Source organism: Pseudomyrmex gracilis, unplaced genomic scaffold (assembly GCF_002006095.1).
Source record: "Pseudomyrmex gracilis isolate BER0280 unplaced genomic scaffold, ASM200609v1 scaffold_47, whole genome shotgun sequence".
In the NCBI taxonomy this organism is placed as follows: domain Eukaryota; kingdom Metazoa; phylum Arthropoda; class Insecta; order Hymenoptera; family Formicidae; genus Pseudomyrmex; species Pseudomyrmex gracilis.
The window spans coordinates 870109-887139 of NW_018020631.1; the positions used below are offsets into that span (position 1 = coordinate 870109).

The window sequence follows — 17031 nt, forward strand, 5'->3', positions numbered from 1 at the left end:
TTTCAATATTTTATCTTTCAATATAGTTTCGCTTCGAGCAGGCTATTCTCTCGCTGGAATTACAAGAAAATTGTGATTCAATCTGTTACCGTCTGTTACTTAACCGTTTTTTTTTCTGCGTCGGAAGACTCGATATCTCGATATATCGAGGTGCCGGTATTGTTTTGTTTCGCAATAAATATTACTGCCGGTTATTATTACACGGATTGTGAGACGCTTATCTTCACTGCTGGTTTCCTACTGTTCTTTATTTTACTCCGTTCGTTGCGGTCCTTATCGCGCCGTCACGTCATCATCCGTCCTCGACGATAAGGATTCGCCTTTGAGAAAAAGGCCTACACCGCCAGTAGCACCATATTACCACTATCGTCACACGCGTCGCGACGATATACTCGCGATCGTCACCCGTTAATGGATGGTTCTGTTTGTACGCTTAATTCAGGCCATATTTTGTAAACAGCGCGGGTTATTATTCTGTAACTTCAAACGCATGGGTTAAAGATATAACACATGCTTATGCTATTATGGATCCTTGCGCAGATAAAAATGTATCACAGCTGCGCAACAATGCGCTAACGATATAACAGAATTGTTTTAAGTTACGGAATAAGGGTGTGAAAGCAAAGGTGTACGTTCGGAGTTATTTGTGAAAGTTGTCTCGGTCTTTTATCCGTGAAACTCACGTGACATCCGATAGTTTATTTGGCAATTCGTTATAAGCCATTTCTAAACACCAGCCATAGAGGAATCGAGATAGGGCACACATATGGTTTATATTGTAGCGATAGACATTTAGACGTAAAACTTTTCATTAACTTCGTACAGCAACCGTCTCTCGAGCGAGGAAACGTGGCACGTGGTTCTATCTTGGCATTTTCTCGGAAAATCTGACTGAAATGATTTAAACAAACTATCTGAGATACAAGTATCTCGCACATTTAAATACGTTGAAAACAGTTATTGGATAAATTTTCACAAATGTTGCAAGGACAAATGTTTTACGATTGTTTCCTTGTGAAATCACACACAAATTGTTAATGCAGCGCAATCCGTCACCCAGATTAAACGATGGCATGGCCTATTTACTACTATCGATAAAAGCCGTACCAAACTATTTTCGTACGAGAGCGATTTCAACACAGCGATTAGCAATTTTATATTGAACACACTCGTGGCCTTTACTTGATATAAATATATATATATATAAATATATATATATATACATATATCGAAGTACTATATAAGTAGTACCGATTTAATAAAACTATTAAAAAGATATGTAAGGATATTGCGCTGAGATAATGGATTCGTTTTGCATACATTTTCAACGCGATGTTGAACAGCGCGATATTCACAAGTAGGTTAGTAACCAAGATTTTTGAAAGAATGAGAAAACGAGTACGAGAGAGGGAGAGAATGTGATAAGGGAAATAATTAACCGTGTGTATGAGCGAGTGAGAAAAAACATGTGTGAGAAGTCGAATGATAGAGCAATCACATTTATTATATGGCAGTTTGGTATGCCATTTGTAATTTTTAAAACCTTTTGTCTTTTTAAAAAAAAATTCTACAAAATTCAAACTAACAGAAACTTGAAATACGCGTAACCTTGAGATGCTGCCAATTTTCACATGACGGAATGCAAAGTGCGATAAAAATCAGTTTGTTATACAGGCGAACGAGCTGCGTAAACTTCGAATGCGAAGACAGTTCGTGAAGTAAAAAGAATGATAAATTCTGCGCCAGACTTTGTACTTTGCTATATTATCATCAGCCGCATGTTACAATAATAATAAATATCGCGAAATAGAAAAGAGGAAAAAAGTACAGAAGTATAATAACGATAGATATTTTTGATTATATTTTAATAATTAAAAATTTACAAAATAGTAATGTTATATTATTAATTAATATTAATGTTTACAATTTAGTAGCGTTATTATTATTTTATTCTTATGCAGATAATATTGAGCGAAAACTAAAGCAAAGCATTTTATAGTCGTCAATTTATACTCTTAAGATAATCTAGTGCATAGATTTAGTTGCAGGTGTTCACGGTAAAAGAGAACTAGGTTTTCAAAACTCTTTTAATTTTAAAGTACATGTATTTTTCGATTTTCGATTTATATGTACATATTTGTATGTATATATATATATATATATATATATATATATATATACACACTATATATGTATATATAAATCGAAAATCGAAAAAAATATATGATTTATTTTAAAGATATGTGGAATTTTGCATTTTTCCATAAACGTATCTATTTAAAAAATGTGTGACAGCATTAATTTCAATTTCTTTTTAGCCTTACGTTTCAAGATATATAGAGTTGCAACTAAATGTATGTGCAAACGAAAATATTCTTAGTTGAAAAAGATCGCACGATATATAACACTCTAACTGTCGATAAAGCGAAAACAAGCAAACAAACGTGAAAGTTGATTTCGATATTTTTTTGGCGATTAAACGCTTTGCCGAAACCGACAAATTTTTATTGAAACATTCCAAAAAAATTTCCTGTGAAGTGCTTTTTCTCCTCAATTTACTTTGGATTTCTTTGAGAGCGACAAGTTATTTTCATTTTTCATATATTTATTTTGAATTATATAGAGATGCGCCCCTTTTGAATTTTTTTGCCGATACCACACACACACACACACACACACACACGGTGCTATAGCATCTCTTTACATTAAAAATATTAGAATTGCAGTGCATTTAGCATCAGCATAAATTCTTTTGACTCGCCCTTTTTTAAGCCGAGATCAAAAAACCTCAGCAACATTGTAACGCATTCTTTTCCTGTTTCTGCACTCGCAAAAAAGATCTTTGTAACAGTATTATCAAAAGTTTATATTAAAAACAGCGAGAATAATACGAGACACGTTTACGATGCAGAGACGATCATCGTATCCAAATACAACCAATATTCCTTTTGGTGCAAGAATATAAATGGAAACTACTTGTACTTTCTTGGAACTAGAAATTGTTTAAATAAAACGTTTATGTCAAACTCGCCGAAAGTAATCGATTTTCCCTGATGCATTAAGTAATCTCTCTAATTTAAATTACTCGTCCTGTTTTTAAAAATTATCACTCAAAACTACCGTTACGTCGCACATGCGTTTATGTAACGTTCGCAAAATATCGGTAAGTGTCGGCGATGTTCGGCGAAAATCGTGACCTGCGGCGCCTGCGTTCCAGCAGTCCCTCAGCAATCAACGACAGCGGTGGACGACGGATGAGACAACGTTCGTTTTGTTTTTTTTTTTCGGACAAACGTGAAAATGGCACATCGCGTAGAACAAAGTCAAGCTACGAGAATCCCCGGCTGCAGCTCCACCGACGATGAGGACGTCGATCATATTAGGTGGGTCAGCTGAAACCCTGTATGAACACGTGGCTTTGTGTGATCAGCCGAATTCGAAGGTGGAACCGGCGTTCACGTTACCTGCTATTGGCAATGTCTCCTTTGTTTACATACTTTTTTGTAGTGCTCGATATAGCTTGTCAAATAAAATTCAGAGCGGTTCAACTGACGCACAATTATAATTCAACATACACGTGAGCAAGTGCGTATAAGTTGCTCGTATAACGAGCATGATCTGAATGCATTTCAATTGATTGTCATCATTGTTAGTTTGGTCGAGCGCTGTACGACGAACCTCCGTATTGTGTGTCGTCGTAGTGATAAGTCGGCAATGAAGCGCAATGCGAATTCTTGATTGTAAACTCTTGGCACTACGCGTGAATATAAGATGTATATATATCTTTCTGTTTATCAATGTTTACAGTTATAATTCGATGTTGCTCTTAAATATTTAAAAGTAACAAAAAAATTGGACGTGTATGTGCGTATATTTTTCTGTTCAAATTTCTCTCTTATAAAATTTATTGATACAGTTACATCATGTTATATAATTATTAGTTTTAGTTTTCTTGGAAAAAAATGCTTTTTCCAAGAATAGAGATAAAAATTAAAATCTAGTTTTATGAATATATTTTCTTATCGTGTGTATGATAACAATGTTTGTGATCAAGAGACGAGAGAGAATTGCGTCATTAATTCTCTATATTTAAAATTATTTTTATATAAAATTCTGAACAATCAGGTGATACGAAAAAATGTATAAAATAAATATTAATAAAATAGTAATTGTACTTTCAGATTATCAATATTATTTAGTTTTGTTTTAAGTGAGTGTGTGTAATTATTGTTCTTTTACCTTTGTTGTTTTAATTATTTTTTTCATTACAATCAATTGTTTTTGTTTTGTAGTCATTGTAAATATTGACTACTTGTGTAGGTTTTATCTGTGTGTAAAAACTATGCGTGGACTACAACTTTCACAATACAGTTTATATTAAAAGTAACATCCTGCCTTCGGGAAAATCCCTCCATGATAATAAGCAAAACACTTCATTATCTTCTCGACAGAAATATATATTCGATTAAGCATTATGTTTACAGTAATAAGGCGGGTACCAGTCCGACAAGCGAATTCGAAGAGTCGCTGCATGCGATGTCCGATATTTATGGGCAAACGCCACCACGAACTCGTCTCAGTCGTAAGAAAAGACACATGAAGCAAAAGTACTCAGGCAGGTACGTGATCAATCAAAATTGCAAATTAGATTTGTGTGAATAATTAAAAAAATATGTAATTTATATTTATTTCAAACAACTTGATAAAACTGTCAAATAGAAAAATTGTACTTTTCTCGCAGTGTGTTGAACAAGTTATAATTTAATAAATTATTGTAATATACAATAAAAGTCAAAATTTATATACATATTTGTATACACACTTTGTGTTTTATGATAAAGTTAAATAAACAAAAAATAATGTTAAGTAAGAAACATATAAGAGATAGAATTAGATAGATGTGTAAGAGTCATGTGTTTTTTCCTGTAAATCTTTTCATTTCTGAAAGTATTTCTCACAATATCAATTGACACTTTGCTAATTTAATTGTCATTCGAATGACTACAAAAGCATATAAACTATCTTTAGCTTTTTGTCATTTCTAGCGATCTGAAATCTACAGAAAAAGAAACTCGACCAAGGACAACTATCCGTAGACGCAACACCCTGGATACCATTATTTTCAACGAAATGTGCGACAAGGCAGACAAAGATCGCGAAAACGAGACCAAAGAAGACACGAAGGACGGCAGCAGGAAATGCAAGAGAATTTTGAAATTATTGCGCGGCAACGAAAGAGATTTGAAGCTTGACATGGAAGCAGCTTACAATTATGCCGAGAAACACAGCGGCGATATGGCATTGACGACACCAAATCAAATCAAGGTTTTTTGAGAAAATAAAAGAATTGATTTTGAATATTAGCTATGAGTAAAAACTATATATTCGTGTAATTTGTACAAGTAATCAATTGATCATCACGATTTTTAAACGTAGCCATGTTCATTCATTTGCAAACATTTATTCTTTTATTATGTGTATTTGGCACGTGTTCAAGCAATGTGCGCTTTTCTTCCTTGTAGATTGAGACTAGAAATAGATTTCGCTGCTTGCGTTCCAAGCCTGTTGGTGTGGAAGAGAAAAAGGCGGAACGAGAAGTTATCGAATACAGTAACGTAACGATAAATGAACAGAATCTGTGTTCACAATCGCCGCGGACACAGAGCTACAAAGAGAGAGAAATATTCCACGACACGTTCTCTTTCCTAATTAGATTGGTAAATATATTTCAGAAATTTAAAATATACACGTAAAAAAAAATTATATCTTTATATTTGTGTGAATGTGTATCAGAAAAATTATTTGCCTCTCGAAAGTGTTTTAAATACATAAAAATCATTGCAGGGAAGCACAGAGCGAAACTGTCGTCGACAGATGAGCACCGAGGAAACCAGGTGGCAAAGCGAACTAAAAGATCTGATATGGTTAGAGCTGCAGGCGCATCACGCAGATCGTAGTCCAATGGCGCAAGATGAATATCTGTGTCGTCAACGCGAGGCAGTGGAGGGTTTACTTAAAGAAATAATGAAATACAGGTAAATGAGAACATATTAAACATCTTCAGAATTTCGTAAAAAGGCAAACTAAAATATAAATTTTTTATAAGTACTTAAATGTAAAAAAAAAAGAATAATTTCTGTGTGCTAACAGCGTTAAGCAAGTTGATTCTTAATTAAGTAACATTCCATTAGATACGATCCCATTGCTGACGTGCAAGATGGAAACTCAAGTTGCATCAGCTCCAGCGACGTTGCAAGCGATCGATCCACAAATTCCGGTTCGAGCCCGAACATCGAACTGGGCGTGTGTCCCGGTTGTCTCTCCATGTATTGTCGTGCATGCGCTCGTGCGCAATTGGAAGCTTTGCAACAGGTCGAAAGTCTACTGACTCGCTTGGAAGCCGCCGAGGCTTTGTATCCATCTTCTCAGGCATTCGCCACTAATTATCCGTTGTACAAAAGTGCAAGGTTTACGGATCGAGTGAAGGCCATGTGTCTGTGGTACAACATGACGAAACATCATCGGCTCAAGTTACAAATATTAGGAAGATTGCTAATGATGTTGCACAGTAAAAAAAAGGATGACACTACCGACTCTGGCATCAGGTACGTTCAAATTGCGAACAATCGAGAAAAATTGTTTTAATTTGTATTTATAAAAATTTCCGCTTTGTTGCTGTAAATTGTGAATAATGTTTATCATATTTGTGAAAAGATAAAGATTCAAAAATTTTGTGTGTGAAATATCGAGATTTCGAGTCAGATTGAACTTTGTTTTGTAGTTCGCGATCTTCGGACACTGTTGATTCTACAGAACAACGACACTGTACGGTACGATTTGAAATACCTCATCATCAAGACGAAACTTCCAGTCCCTCTGACAGTAATAATAGCAATAATTCTTCGGTCGGAGGTTTGTCATTTATATCGCAGTCACTGCCACCTACCCCGGAAACCTCATTTTCGTACATTGAAGACGAAAGAGTCGATCGGCTCGACTTCTATTTGGGCGAATTTGAACGACATGCTTACAGGTATGTTTTGATAAATATTGTTATTCATTTTTAACATATGTAAAATTTGAGATTTATCGTATTTTAACATAAAATTCTGATGATAATTGTGAATTATGGTATTTTACACATTTAGGAAATATATCGAAGATGTATTAAAAACAAGAGGTCTCAGAAAAAGCCTCAATTTCCTTGATCGACTGCATACATCTATTTTGAGAAAAGCAAGATTAACGTTGGAGAAACATGACGATGAGAAATCTATTGACACGATGAATGAAGAATACGAAGGTGATAAAGAGTTACGACGATATGGTGTTTGGAGTCCTGAGTCGAGGGAATTGAACTTACCATCATACAGGTGTCTAAAGCTCATTTGTTTAAAAAAAAAAAAACGTTTTTAACTTGATTAAAAAAATTTTAGTTTTTTTTTATCGTATGAGAACGAAGTCAGATTAAAGTCAAGTCAATCAAATAAAACAACTGAAGTAACAGAGATATGTAAATATGTATTTATTTACCATTTACATAATTTTACTTTTAGTTTTACACTTTTGAAAATATTGCTAGAAGAAAAACTGCATGAAGAATTTTTAAGTGATGCACTTTTCTTGTAGGAAAAAACACAGTTTTTTAAACACAGTTTGAACCGAACTCGGACGTCGTTTGCGTAGACAATATTTTTTATCCGAATCTGACTCGGATGCAGAGTGGAAAGTTAAATTGTATGTTATACATTATCTGTGAGATAAACGGCCTTATTTGATAGTGACGTTTTTTTTTTCAGAGCGGCTTTCGTGTTTCTCTCGCACGTGCCTCTGGACGTGGTTCACGAGTTTTTGAGGATGAGATTGGAACAAAAGCCGGAGCAGCCGAGCCCGTTGTCGGTTCGGCAACTCATGCGGGAACTGCGCGAGGGCCTTAGAATTGCCTGTATTCATCGCGATAGATTTGCCGCACATTCTCGTGCTGCCGTTGCCAGTGACGAGGCTGGCTGCGAGATTCTGTTAGACGAGAATGTTAAATATTTCGACGAAAGTCTAAGGGCCGTATTCGAAGTGTATTTAGATTATCTTCAGCAGTGGGTGGATATGGTGCAACACGACAGTTTTCATAAGAATCTGATCATGGATGAGTGGTTATTTGTGAAATCCATCGCTGGAAACATAAGCGACGGATATAAGATTGCTGGTGTGAAATTCTGGTGAGTAACTTTAGATTCGAAAATCGAATTGAAAATCTTAAAAATACGACTTCAAGATAATAAAATAGCTATTAAAATTCTAATAATGTAATTAAAAGTAAACATTGTTTACAGTGAGATTGCACAGACAATGATTAAACAAGTCAATGAATTTCTTGTTGAACGACCTCGCGAGATTCGAGAGAACGCGGAGGAGAAAGAAGACGACGATTTATCATGCAAGTAAGAAAAAAATGTAAAATCCATTTATTTTTCCGGTACATTACGACTATTTGTTTTATTAGCGAAACACTGCTCAGACTGCGTCTGTTTGTGGGACGAGAGTGGCAGGGAATGTTCGTGGACGCCCGAGAGAAAATCGTGAAGAGTCTGAACCTTGCCAAATGTTTGAAACTTGACATCGAAAAATGGCCAGTCAGTAAACAAGAAATGGAAAACACGTTCAAGTCGTTGAAGGTAAGAAACACTATAAACAACTACTTCGGCAAAAATATAATATGATGATTTTTTTCTCGTTCAGGATGTTGTCTTAGATTTGAGACACCGCATAACAGTAGTGATCGAGGATTTCCAAAGCGAAGCTGACGAAGTGGAGCGATTGACCAATGAAAACGATCAGATGCCGTTACGATCGAGGATCCGCGAAATTCTCCATCAAGCTTACAGAACAGGCTTCGATTTTCACAAAGAGACGTGCAAGTTGTTCTCGCTTGAAGAAAAGGCTATTCTTGCACGAGGTCTGGTGTCATTCGCATTATTATGGATGGAATTTGTGAGAACTCGGTGCGAACGTGGTCGTGGTCTGAGACCCAGATGGGCAAATCAAGGTCTGGAGTTCCTGATAACGGTGTGCGAACCACACAACACGAAACATCTCACTGATCAAGAGTTCGAAGAGTTGAAGACGTGTATGGATCGTTGTATATCTCACGTAGTGGGAACTGTGTCGAACGCGGGATCAATGCCGGAAGCAGAAGGTAATCTATGACTTTGCTTATCATACGCAATTTTGTTTTAATCGGTAAGTTCGAGAGAGTAAATAATGAAAAGCAATTTTGAGACAGTTCGTCGTACATGTAGAGAAAATGAAAAACGTAACTAAAGTCACGTGACAGGAAAGAGTAGAAAAACAACACGTGAAAATAACTTGACTGTAATTTATATTATATATAACATTAAATAATACATATTATACATATAATTTATTATATATTTATAATATTATACTTTATATTGTATTATATGTATTATATACATACTACAGTAATGTCACTGACCTCGGCCGCGCGGCCTTGGCGGGGTCACTGACCTCGGCCGCGCGGCCTTGAGGGGGCACTGACCTCGGCCGCGCGGCCTTGGTGGGGGGGGGGCGAGTCACTGACCTCGGCCGCGCGGCCTTGAGAGGGCACTGACCTCGGCCGCGCGGCCTTGGTGGGGGGAGGGGTCAATGACCTCGGTCGCGCGACTGCGGTGGAGTCACTGACCTCGGCCGCGCGACCGCGGCGGTGTTACTGACTTCGGTCACGTGATTACGATATATATATACATATATGCATATGTGTGTGTATTATATATAGATATAGAATATTACATATAATATATATAATATTCTCTTTTTTACCCTTTTCCCTATCACGCGACTTTAGTCGCGTGTTGTTTTTCCACTTCTCTCTCTCACTATTTTTTGAGTCTGATTTTCATGCGTTATTTCTGACATTTCTCATATGTGTATTATATGGTTTATAAGACGTATATACTATCTGTCATCGCGGTGACAGGTTGTGTTCACTGACAACACGTTAAATAAAAATAATAAATAATAATATATATAATAAATAATATACAATAGCGTGCGCGTAGCGCGCGCCTGTATTGTGCTAGTATTTAATAAAAAGCTATAAATCTTAGGTTTATTTCTGTTAAAATACATACAAGTCAAGTTTGTCAAGTTTTATACTTGACGAATATCTGTTTTGTCATCTGCATTTTATGAAAAAATTTTTAAAATATGTTTTATGAATAAGAAGTTGTTCGTATATAAAATTGAATTCTACCTACGATCTTTAGCAACGTTTATCTTCAGGCTTAAGAAGACTATCGCGATCAAGAGCTTCATCACCGAGTCACGGTCGCACTAGAACCGCTAGTTTTAGCCTTTCGCAAAAACCACGAGACGCTTTGAAATCGCCTGAATTACTGGTTACGACAAAAAAGAGCAGTTCACCGAGCATAGTCGACGGAAATCTTGCGGTGATAATAAGTCCTCCTGAGCGGCGAATGCAGAGACATGAGAGAGTCGTTCGTGCCATTAGAAAAATGGAGAACGAGCTCGACGAGAGATTGCGAAATCGAGAACTTATCGGTCAAGTCATCGACAGAAAGGCAGTAGATAGGGTTCACATTAAAGCGAGACGAGTTACGTTTACGTGGCAGCGGGGTATTAAAATAGGTATGTTTTACATTAAGTATGTTTTGTCTACCGTGCGTGTACTTTAGTTTGCTAAATACATATGGTATCCAGGCCAGGGAAGATTCGGTAAAGTGTACACTGTAGTAAATAACCAAACTGGTGAACTATTAGCGATGAAAGAAGTACAACTGCAACCCGGCGATCACCGAGCGATTAGACGCGTCGCCGAAGAATTACAGATATTCGAAGGAATTCAACATCGACACTTAGTGCGATATTACGGACTGGAAATTCACCGTGTATGACAAATATAACATACTTAGTGTTATTAATTATTGATATAGCAATTATGAATATACTGTATTATGATAAATTTTGTTTCCAGGAGGAAATGCTCATCTTCATGGAATTTTGCGCCGAGGGAACTTTAGAGAGCTTGGTAGCAGGTAGTGGCAATGGCTTGCCGGAATCTTTGGTCAGAAAATATACTCACCAATTGCTTTCGGCTGTCGCAGCACTCCATTCTCACGGAATAGTTCATCGAGATATTAAAAGTAATTATATCTAAATAAACTTTTGTAAAATAAGATCATCCACGATATTAATGTTTCGTTTTCTTTCACAGCCGCAAATATTTTTTTAACAGACGAAGGTAATTGTCTGAAACTCGGCGATTTTGGCAGCGCGGTACAAATTAAAGCGCATACAACAATGCCGGGAGAGCTTCAGGGTTTTGTTGGTACTCAAGGTTAGTATTTGAAAAAAAAAGTTTTAAATTTACGGGAGACAATTTGTTCATAAAGTAATTTCGCAAGATACAACAAATATTCAAAAGATATAAGTTAGAGATTACTTTGATTCGATTTAGATTTATGTCAATACATATACAGTTTATTGGGTTTTTTTTTTAATTTTTAAAGCCTATATGGCACCGGAAGTATTTATGAAGTCTGAAAGCAGTGGACATGGTAGAGCTGTAGATATTTGGTCGCTGGGCTGCTGTATCATCGAGATGGCGAGCGGACGGCGACCCTGGTCAGATTATGATTCGAATTACCAAATTATGTTCAAGGTATATGTAATTACAGTTAAATGTTTTATTGTAATATAAAGTAAAAAACAATGTAAGCATAATAATTTTAGTAGTTTTAAAAAATGATTAAAATTTTATCCAAGGTTGGAATGGGTGAGACACCAGCACTTCCAAAGAATCTTTCTGCAGAAGGCATAGATCTCGTTAAAAAATGTCTGCAACACGATCCAAAGAAACGATGCACCGCGAACACTCTTCTCGCGCATTCTTTTGCAAGAGGAGAGTACGAAGAATACGTAAATGCGGACTTAATGTCGCGATAATTTAGAGTTATCAAAAAAATGTAAGTTATTTGCAAACTTAATAGTTTTTAAATGATATTTTTTTGACAGAAAATTATAAATACTAGGGATTTGTTTTACTGGTAAAACAGATGCAAACGTGTTCGTTGCATTTAATCTGAGAACTTAACTAGCATAGCTTTAGAACCAGTATTCATAGTCGAATCTTTTATTTATGATCTTAAGTATAAGACTCAACTATGAATACCGGCCTATCTCTCCGACTTAATTGGATTAACTTAACTGGTAGCGTGTCTTAGAGTTTGTTTTAATGAAAGTGATATCGTGAAAGATACGTAGTATTTGTGTATAAACCAGAGTTGGCCAAAACGTTGGACAAGGAGGCTCATGTCTGATATAGATTGTATAGAGAAACATTGAAAATGTTGAAACTTTTAATTGACGAAAACATGAATTGATACTTATACCGTACTTATGATCATTATTTCTGATATAATTGTATATAAATGAACGAAGCTTTCGTTTTCTCATAATTGTAGTGATGAAACTAACAGTGACTAGTGACAGAATATTTAGTACTGAAAACAAGTGAAAAAAACGTTAAAACTTCGTATTTGTTTTAAAAAAAGTGCACTTTTGATAATTCGGCTCTTCCTTTCAAGGTCTTTTAAAAGTTCTTTGATAATTTGGCCTAAAACTGGAAAGATTTGAAGATAAATTTAGTGATACATAATTAGCATGATTATTTTAGATTAGTTAGTTATCATAGTTACTTACACGTATATACGTAGAACATCATAGATGACGAATGTATATACCTATAATATGCGACAGTACAAGATCGACCGAACACGATGGCATACATTCATAAGAGAAATACACAGTTTACGCAAGGTACATAGGAGAATGTGATAAAACAATATGTATCTATGTTTTCGGTTTTAATTATAGATAAAGCATAATTTGTTTTATATAATGCTTGCATTTATCGTTTATATATATATAAAAAAAAATAATATATTTTTTGTAAATCTATGACTGAACAGTAAAATGTAAGAACCATCACATTCCGAAAGTGAGTAGCTTGATTCACAAATGGTGCAAAAATTTTCAAATTTACTTACAAATTGTTTTAGTATTCTGAACTTAGTATTATAGGAATGTAAGTCTCACAATTATAGTTTAATCCGATGTTCATTGAAAGAAAAAGTTTGACGTTGAAAATGTCGGCGGATTGCCGGCAGAAGTGAATATAGACACGATGTTGTAAGAGTCTAGTCTTTCGTTTTCGAAATTTGTAAAACTTGACTCGTGCAGTCACTTGTGAATCAAGCAGATAGCTCGTTTCAGCACGGAATGCGGCTATTCGATGCTCATATCACATCGAAAGCCATATTTTATTTTCATATTTAATGTACAAGAATCAGATTAGGTCTTCACGTTTAGTTCTAGTTAGTGACCTGAACAAATTGTAATTATTGTTAAAGTATCTTTAAGGTACAATAATGGTAGCTTTGAACGTGTATGTGTTATATATATATATATATATCTGTGTTATATATCCTAAGTGCTTCGTAGACGAAGCGAATGATTTGTTACGATTGTGGAATATAGATATTCTATTTTAAGTAAAATGAATAAATACAACAAAAACAACTGGTATCCCGCTGGAATTTATTTCTGCACGAGGAAATGTACACACGTGATACAACATACTTTGGTGTGGATCAATTACTTAGCAGAGGTATGCTGTGTATGTGCTTTCCGCGCGAACGGACAGCTCAGTGTATTTATTCGATTACCTATCGAAAGTTTTATATACGCACAGAAGTAAGTAACTTATGCCACAAAAAGATTTCAAGTTGTTTTGTGTATAAGAATTAAAAATAGTCACATACAGCCTAATAGTTAATTTTCAAACAATATGTTGTAACTGCAATTGTGTGTTCGGTTATATAATAAACTATTAGGTGGTGCATGAATTCACACTACATGGCATTAAAATATACATTTAGAAATTATAGTTTCCCATAGCATTTCAGTGTTTAATTAAATCGATTTCTGTCCGATTCATGTACGAAAAAAAGAGAATTAGCATAAAAAAATTTTATTATATGAGAGAAATTTGAAAATATAAGTCAAGTCTTTAGAAATTGACTTCAAAAGCAGTTGTATTATCTATATGATCGACCATTATTGTTTTCATGTGCTCTTATAATGTTTTTTCAAGTAGTATTTATAATCTAACGGGATTCAAGCATTCTGAACTTGAAGAACTGAAGAGAACTTATAATAATGCACATAACACATTATCTATTGACGATATTTTCAAGGAACATTTTAACAACGATGAAAGCGACCTTCGCAGACAACAATTACGAATCGCGTGTGTGAGAACCGCAACGCTTTTAAGACAATTTTATAATTTATTCTTATTAGAAATATTTTGTGATAAAATTAAATGAAAAATATACGACTTTATTTTGCACAATCCTCATAGTTCCGTTTAAGATAAATCTTACATCTATCAACAGTATATTATAATATGTTATTTTTACTATTTGTATGTATATTTTAATTTATATACTTTCACTCTTATCACGCTTTGTCACTATCAACAGTCTTAAAAACACATAGTTAAATGCCTCTAATATATCTCTCAACGTGATATTTATATGTAATAATAGTTTTTACATAATTCAACTTCACATAGACATCAATTGTTCAGACGTTTTCGGAGCTATGAGGGTTTGACAATTGTTTATCCAATAATTAATGCGAAAAATTAGCAGAAGAACCGTTTATCATCGCGGTTCACACAACACAATCGAGATTATCGCGCGTGAACAAGGAATATTATATATAATTTAACGCGTCTATGTATTTTTCTATCTACTATCTAGAGCTTTCTCGCGAGTTGCATTTCGTTAATTAATTAATTACATTCGATTCCTATCGAAGCATTTCCTATTATCGATTTATCAGGATATGTTTTATCCCAGAATAAGATCGTCGCTACGGTGGCTTTCGCCTGATATGTGTATGAGATTCTTGGCCGCAAACTTGCGATCACAAAATGGTTTCGCGATATGTGAAGTCCGCATCGGACTACGGATTGAGTTGGAATTTGATCAATCAGAACAAAAGAAGCCAATTTTTTCTAAAGTTGATCGAACTTTGTTCCGATCAGTTCCAAATTTTAATATAATCTCGATCCGTAATTCGATACAGACTTAAGTATAATTCTTTTATAAGTACATATATATATAATTTTTTTCTCTGGCCTTACAAACTAGTGATAATAGTATATTTATATATATCTTTCTTAGATCTAGTACAGAACACACTTGCATGTACCTATTGTACATGCGCAGGATGCAGCAATGTTTTGGGTCGAAAGTGAGAGAAACAACGCAATAAACGCGTCTCAACTAAACATAAAAATAATTTTCCATATCTATGCAATTCGATCGAAAAATTACATTCACTGATGTACAATGTGTGTCGTATCCTGCGTACGTGAAAACATAAATGCATTTTCTCGAATGCGTAAGTAATCGTAGTACAATCGTATGCACATATATATATATAGTGTTTGTTCACTTTTTCTAACAATAACGTAGAGACACCGTGCTCTCTCGTACTTTAACTTTCGTAAAATTTAAACGCGTAACTCTAGGAACATTCAACGAAGCGATCGAGCAAACGGTACAATGCGATGGATAAAGCTGACAAGAAGCGGAACGAAGTTTCAAGAAGGAAGAACTAACAAATTTGTCACATGGAATTGCGCTTCTTCGATTAAAAAGTTCTACTTAAATTATTAGATATAACAGTTTGATATGAAAAAATCACGTTCTTCAAGAAATCGAACGTAATTTTAACGCAACGATAAGATGTAACGCAAGTTCGCGTACACGATTTCGTAAAATTTGGATAAAATCAACAAATCTACAGCAGCCACAATTGCGTGAAACTACTCTATAACAAGTAATAACTAGTACGAGAAATCAAGACGCGCGAACACGAATACTGAGCGCCGAAAATTATATACATATGAAGATCGCGAAGCCGATGAAATGCGGGTTCACCTCTACTATTTAACGTGATAACGATTCGAATGCATTACTGTTCAGTGAAGTGGGAACATCCGTAAGTGAGTCAGTGACAATGACTCTTTACGCGTGTAATTGGCATCTGATATGTGTTATATAGATATGTATATATATATATATATTATTTAGATATGTAACAGATGAAAAAACAACTCTTTCCACTTGATTGAACAGTGTTGTAAGTAAAAAGGCAGATCTAACGTACGAGCGCAACAATGTCGGCATAAAAATTACGGCAAGCCTAAATAAACTTGTCTAAATTGCAGGGTTGAGAGAATCTATCTATCAGTTTCATTTGTGAAAATTACACGTGCCAGAATTTGAGACTCATTTTTGATAATCTCAGCAAAAACAATTTCACATATTCACTTACGCATATACATGTTACTATAGTTTTGTGTATCAAATAACAATTAGAATTAAGTTCGATTATCGTTGTATCATCAGTCTCAACTTCTGGCGCGGATGATCAACTACGATAAGTCGTATTAGGAAATAGAAGAATAGCGCGCGATAGAGCGACAGATATGAGCTACATCGACAATCGACCGACTCTCGAGCGGTGCGATCTCGCCGATCTACCTAAGAATTGGACAAGAGTTTACTGTGCGGGCGCCAACATACGTATACGATTGGCCACGTGTAGAGTAATCCTGCGATTAGACGAGTCTCGCGCGCTGGAAAAATCATTTCGTAATCAACGTACTGTAAATAATTATTTCACAAATATTATCAATAAATTAAATATAATTGCAGAAGAAAAAACAGAAGTCTAAAAGAAAGACAGTCAACGGCCAATCAACATTTGTGACGAAAATAGTTCTTCTAAATCTTAGAATATTCTTTCGGTAAAAAAAAAAATAAAAACAAACACCAAAAAATACTAATCTTTCGTCTCAGCGAATGATGAAGAGAAATGCAATGTCAAAAATTGTCAGGCAATTTTTCCAGCGCT

The 17031-nt window shown here is 35.1% G+C and overlaps 1 protein-coding gene across 4 annotated transcripts; it reads left to right on the forward strand.

Moving 5' to 3' along the window:
* The first annotated feature begins 2236 nt into the window (after positions 1–2236).
* Positions 2237–16947, forward strand: LOC109853389 (mitogen-activated protein kinase kinase kinase 4). Of its 4 annotated transcripts, none has more exons than XM_020425467.1 (18): positions 2237–3383; positions 4485–4619; positions 5046–5325; positions 5523–5717; positions 5845–6035; positions 6192–6605; positions 6782–7033; positions 7149–7373; positions 7800–8216; positions 8331–8438; positions 8501–8672; positions 8737–9193; positions 10300–10665; positions 10738–10925; positions 11012–11180; positions 11252–11374; positions 11547–11698; positions 11803–16947. In XM_020425467.1, exons 1-18 carry the CDS (start codon positions 3301–3303, stop codon positions 11980–11982), a joined length of 4107 nt encoding a protein of 1368 aa, XP_020281056.1. In that variant the 5' UTR covers positions 2237–3300; the 3' UTR covers positions 11983–16947. The 4 variants fall into 4 exon arrangements, with proteins under 4 accessions (XP_020281056.1, XP_020281057.1, XP_020281058.1 ...); XM_020425468.1 differs by having other exon boundaries at positions 3298–3383; positions 4471–4619; XM_020425469.1 differs by lacking the exon at positions 2237–3383 and adding an exon at positions 3390–3585.
* The last annotated feature ends 84 nt before the right edge of the window (positions 16948–17031 follow it).